General features: G+C 26.8%; 1 protein-coding gene across 6 annotated transcripts in view; it reads right to left on the bottom strand.

Moving 5' to 3' along the window:
• Positions 1–6000, bottom strand: part of LOC107439366 (putative uncharacterized protein DDB_G0282133) — a 51725-nt gene that overhangs the window by 33797 nt on the left and 11928 nt on the right. For all 6 annotated transcript variants that reach the window (XM_043049546.2, XM_016051935.3, XM_043049554.2 and 3 more), the window contains exons 6-7: positions 4070–4154; positions 1735–2014 (exon numbers count right to left, since the gene is read on the bottom strand). In XM_043049546.2, the coding sequence (XP_042905480.1) occupies positions 1735–2014; positions 4070–4154 (365 nt within the window). The remainder of the gene's footprint in view (positions 1–1734; positions 2015–4069; positions 4155–6000) is intronic.

Below are 6000 nucleotides of genomic sequence, written 5' to 3'. Positions count from 1 at the left end.
TTTTTAAATTGCGTGAATGGGAATTGCGAGTAACGATTTTTAAATCGTGTAAAAACGAATCTCAACAAGTAACTTTTAAATCAGTTAAATACGAAAATCGATGATTTACATAAAAATCATCTAAATAAGAATCGCAATTTTAGCAGATTCTGGCCCAGTTCCTAATATTTAAAATTCTGTAAATCAGCCAATCAAAAGAAATCAAATATCAGCGTCCGAAACGAAACTGCTTAGGACTTTTTCTACCCATTCTGCCGAAATTCTACCCATTTTCTTCTGAAGATCATTTTTTCAGGAGGCTACTGCAGGGGGGAAGTTCGTCGCAAGTCCGACTATATCGTTCGTTCGACTCCCCAAAAGTTTTTGGAACAGGGTCGGAAATTTTAAAAAGTCTTTCATCCCTGAAAAGATAAGAGAGTAGTGGAGTAGGAGACGGCATTGTTTTACCAAGGTTAACCACTTTTACCCCAGCCAGCAGATTGACATGTGAAGAAAGGTTTATTGGGGGCTTCAATACTTTCGCTCCGCGGAAGAAAAAAATTTTCAACAAAATATCATTTACTGCATAAAAAATTTTTCCGCGCGGAAATTTATGAAAAAAGAGCGGAAGATATGGAAAAATCTGAAAAAAGCGGAAATCAGCGGATCCGCGGAAGAATCACATCCCTGATATTACTTACACATGCATATATCCATCATATACCTAAATTCTAAGTATTAATTTAAATAATTAAAGTCATAAAATTTATTCTAGGTTAATTATTGTCACATAATAAAAAGCTTTCTAGGTTAATAATTAACAAATAAAATTTTTTACAGGTTTATTATCATGCATAAATAAAAGATTACTTTATGTCACTTCATTTAATCATACATAGTAAGATGAAAATGTTGTATGAAGCTAAGAATATTAAAACATATTAAGTATAATATTATATTATATACCAAAGCTCAATATGTACAGCAGCCAGAACTTTGGCCATTGGTTGGTTGAGGTTTTGGTATTTGGCACTTCACCAGATTCATAGCTCGTTTCAGAATTTTTTCAGCTTTTTTGAAACCCTTCTTTCTCGCTCTCGTAAAATGACAGGGTGAGGTTTCGCCCTCTATTTCTCGCTCCCCTGAAATTTCCGGACTGGAGTGTTCAGTAGTAACCCGCCAATAACAATAAAACTAATTCATTTCTTTTGCCCGGGAAACATTTTATTTCTCATTTTACACACTAGATGGCAGTACCAGGATATTTTTAAGGTAATTGTAGGTAGTTTTATTTTAAACTAGATGCCANACCCTGTAATATAATACGTGGTCCAATTTAAAAATTATAGGTCAATATTAAGGTCCGATACCGTGCCGTTAGTTAACTAAGTGGTTAATCTAATTTTCACAGTAGTAAAAAAAATAACAATTTAATTATAAGGAAGAACTTAAAACAAAAACAACAGTGAGAAACTACCCTTTTGGTATTTACCTATTACTTATTAAGATAGCTACAATCTAGTTTGTTTCAGCAAAGTTAGCATGACAGGTACATTTAATGGAGATGCTTACAGATACATGCTTAAAAGAGATCATTTCTGGCATTTAAAACAATAGAAATGAAGTTCATAATAGTTTGTTCATAAGTGAATATAAATAAATGATGAAGATAAGTGCAAATGGCAATTCTCAGGAGAAATAAAGTATTCAGCAAAGGAAAAAAAAATGAATAGCATAATGTTAATTGTATATTACCTCTGACAATTTTCTAAGCAGTTCATCAGGATAGGATCTGGATAACAACTCTCGAGTGAGATTTTGATCATAGTCAAGATTTTTAGAGTCTTCAATATTTTGAGAAGAAAGCCAGTTTTGTATATCACTCGGAACCTTCAATTTTGAAGTGAAGCGAAGAATCTGAGACTTTTCTTTCTCGCATTCAGTGAGCTTAAGCAATCTTCTGAACAACAAAATTACTTTACAATAAGTCTCGGATTCTGCTGTATTTTTGACAGTTTCACAGCATAATGTGTGCCTAGAAAATAAATAAATAAAATAAAAAACTTACTGCAAAGATTATACGACACTTTTCTGTTTGCTTATTTCATAGCATAAATCATCAACAGTATCTAGATTTGAATTGATAATAATATGATTAAGAATAGGAGTAGATAACGGTTTAAAATACTAGCTTTACTGCTATTTACGAGCTAGCAACAATACGATGGGAATATAAAATAGTTAAAAATATATCGTATGGAATCAGACTGTTGGACCTTGGCCAGATACAATATTCATATTTAAACTTTTGACAATCAATTGGGTTTTTCAATATTTAATTTTCCATTCAAGTAAAAGAAGTGAGGAATTTATGTTTAAAATATATTTTAAATGTTAACCTGATTTTTAAAACAATGTACACAAATTTATTAAAATTTAAGATTGCAGATTTAAAATATTCTAAAAATTATCCTAAATTTTGGTTTGTATTATAGACATTTTCCACACAAAAAATTTGAATATCTAAAAGTTTTGTATGTAGATAGTCCTACATATAAAACTATACAATAATATATATGTCTGGTAGCAAAAAAAACAATTTATTTTCATTATAAGCTTTAAAAAATTCATTTTTTCTTACTTCACAGTAAATAAAAACAAATCACAATAAAACAAGTTCATATTGTTCATAAAAACATTATAAAAGTACTTTTGAAAAAGTAAGTAAAAAAAAAAAATTTTTTTTTTACTATGATTTTAGTACACAGTTTTTTCTCTCTCTAAAACAAACTATGAGACATAAAATTATATGAGGTAATAGTTAATTTAAACAAATGTAAAATGAATATTGAAATGAAGCAAATGTAAAATGTATATTTTAGAATTTGTTAATTTGAATTTATTTTCTGATTATCGTTCAAATCTGCGCTAAAATAGAGGACACAACCACCACAGATAGAATAGAAATCTTTAGGGCATTAGCGATTTAAGAAAAATGTTTTCCTTTTTCACTAAATTTATTTCTATTTTATCTGATTGTTACAGATGATTCCCATTTTGACCTTGAACTTTAGTTCTTTTTTATAATTTATTTTAAAAAGATTAAAAAAAAACTTTGAAGCAGAATTCTATTATAGATACAACAAAGATGTTAGACTATAGATCCTAAATATATAGATTCTATTATATATTTACGAATTTTATTTCTATGTATCTGATCAGAATATAGAGTTGAAAATGGTTTGTTTTATTTTAAGATTATTTTTAGAGACATTATAAATAAACTTTAAATTTGCACACATTAACTTATTTTAAAAATATATATTTTTGCAGTAGCACAATGATACTGAAATATCTAAAAAATTGCAGATTAATGTCCACATAAAGTAACACAAATTCACATTAATTTAAATCAAAATGAAAAAAATTTAAAAATTATATTTCTCCATATGGTTTTATTTAAACTAAAATTATTTATATAAATAGAAATTTGAATTATTAAAGAAGATTTTCTTCTTCAGAGTACCAGGATTNAAAAAAAAAAAACATTTAGTTCAAACAAATTAACTCTGAGAAGTTCCAGTGATAAAAATGGGGCAAATAGGTCACTTTTTGCCAGGGTCATTAAGATTTTGCAAAAATTTGTTTAAATAAATTTTTAATTAGTATATATTTCAAAATATTTCTAGTATCAAGTATGCAACCAAATAAAGTTATGTTAGATTAAAAAATGACATATAATTTATTATGTTATAAAATTTTTAAGCTGATTCAGCATCTTGAATGGATATAACCATATACTTCATTCTTTTTTTACTTTTAACACCATAATATCTTTTTATAGGTCAATAAATATTTTCTTCAGAGAGTCTTTTAGATTCTAAAGTTTCTGGAACATACAAAATGAAAAAAAAAATTTGAATTCTTGCTTCTGTAGGAGCAAATAATTTTTATATGGTTAAAAAAATTCATTTAATAGAAAATAGAAGCTACAAATAACAAAACATTGTAAAGAAATACAATAAAAACCAAGTAAATGCAAAATGATATTAATAGAAATATAAAAAAATAATTAGTAAAAGTTTCTCACTTTAAAATTATACTATAAACAGATATATGCTTTTTCTTCAAGTCACTGGTTAGAAGCAGTGCACTACATAATATATCAACAGCATCTAAGGAAGAATGCAAAATTATAAAAAATTTAAAACAGCAAAATCATAATTAGGACCTGTGCAGTAGTAATTTTTTTTTTTTTATCGTTTAAAGTTCTTAATTTATAAACATAAAATTCAAAAACATTTTCAAAAACTTTACATTCTCATGATGCAATAACTAGTTTCTGATAAATATTGAAGAGAAAATAGAGAAAATCATGCATTTTTTGCAATTTAGAATGACAATCGATACAGCAAAGAAAAATCTCTTCTTAAAAGCCAGAAAACTAAGCACTTTTTACAAACCCCGAATAAAGAAAGCACCTTTAAGAGCTTTTAAAAAACGTAAATCAAAAATAAGTACCTCTAAGCACTTTTTAAACACGCTATGCCCCTGTAAAACTAAACATAAAATTATTTCATATCAAACTTTGCAAATTATTTATCTTTGAATAGGTTAAGTTGCATTTTCTGCATAATACATAATTTATTAACAAATTTTAATGACTACAATTAAAGGAACATGACATACATTTGTCAATTTTAATGCAGTGTAAACCTCTTAGAAACATAATATTACAATTTAAAAAGAAAGATTTAATAAGCTAAACTTATTCTAATAGTGATCTTTCAGAAAATTGAAGGAAATTGTTTAACTGACTAAAGCTTTACAAAAGTCATGTTTACATAATATAAATTAAAAGTAAGTCAAATGATATTTTTAGTAAATAATGTTTAATATGCAGCAAATAAATAAATAAAAATTTTTTTTTTGTTGACACAAACATCTATTGACATTCAATCAAAAAACAATTATTGACATTTATTTATACATTTATTGACATATAAACGATCATAAAAAAAAGGCTGGAAAATATGTGAGTACTATTCATCTTGCAGCATTGTTACAGGCTAAGGCTGTTTCTCCAACTCTTCTTCATTATCCTATTTGGTGGTGCACTTAAGCATTGCCCACTGTTTTAGATCCTGCTTTAGGTCTTTTTCAACATTCAATCAGCCATTTAATGAGTGGTCTTTTAATTTATAATTTTTTATGCCAGCAAAATTTATATTTCCTGCTGAATATTCTTAGATTTTTAATAAATTTTTAAGCTTGCTTACTTATCTTCATGGTTCACTTAGAGGAATCACATGCAACTATTAGACTAATATAACATGCAATTGATGCTAGTTTAGTTCAATATGAGACATGCTATTTATAATATTATTGTATAAACTATGGACATACAATTTATCCAACGGTTCCCAAATGTTTTTTTTGTAGAATCTTATGATTCTACAAAAGTTAAAATACATTTTTATAAATAAATAACACAAAGGTGATAAAAAGCAATTAAATTGAATTAACAGAAAATTTAGTAACTTCAGAAAATCAGGTTAATATAATTTTTTTTTTCAAAGTATAAAAGTTTAATTAGATGCAAATAATAGTTTTTAAGTAAATATAGTGGGAAGCAAAAGTAATAAAAATATATATAAATATTATTATTATCATAATAATAATATTAATATATATCTTCTAAGTGTACAAGCATTACTTCATAAGCCAAATACAAGACATAATATAACAAAAAGAATTTTAAATATTGAAGGGACATTTAAGGTAAAAAATGATCCTAGCAAATCACATATCTTTATTTTATTCTTGTTAATAAGAATTGAGAAATGTTATATGAAAAATCTCAAAGATAGTCTTGTGCAGTGTTCTCCCTAAGGGTTTTTTGAAGGATCCACTCCGCCTGCCCTTTGATCCTTATAAATGCACCCTCCTTACCCCCTTTCTAAAAATATGCCACCAACCCTTAAAAACACTACTTTTTCATTATTTTTTTTTCAGGAAAAG

Source organism: Parasteatoda tepidariorum, chromosome 5, assembly GCF_043381705.1.
Source record: "Parasteatoda tepidariorum isolate YZ-2023 chromosome 5, CAS_Ptep_4.0, whole genome shotgun sequence".
Taxonomy (NCBI): domain Eukaryota; kingdom Metazoa; phylum Arthropoda; class Arachnida; order Araneae; family Theridiidae; genus Parasteatoda; species Parasteatoda tepidariorum.
This window is presented reverse-complemented; position numbering and strand designations above follow the sequence as displayed.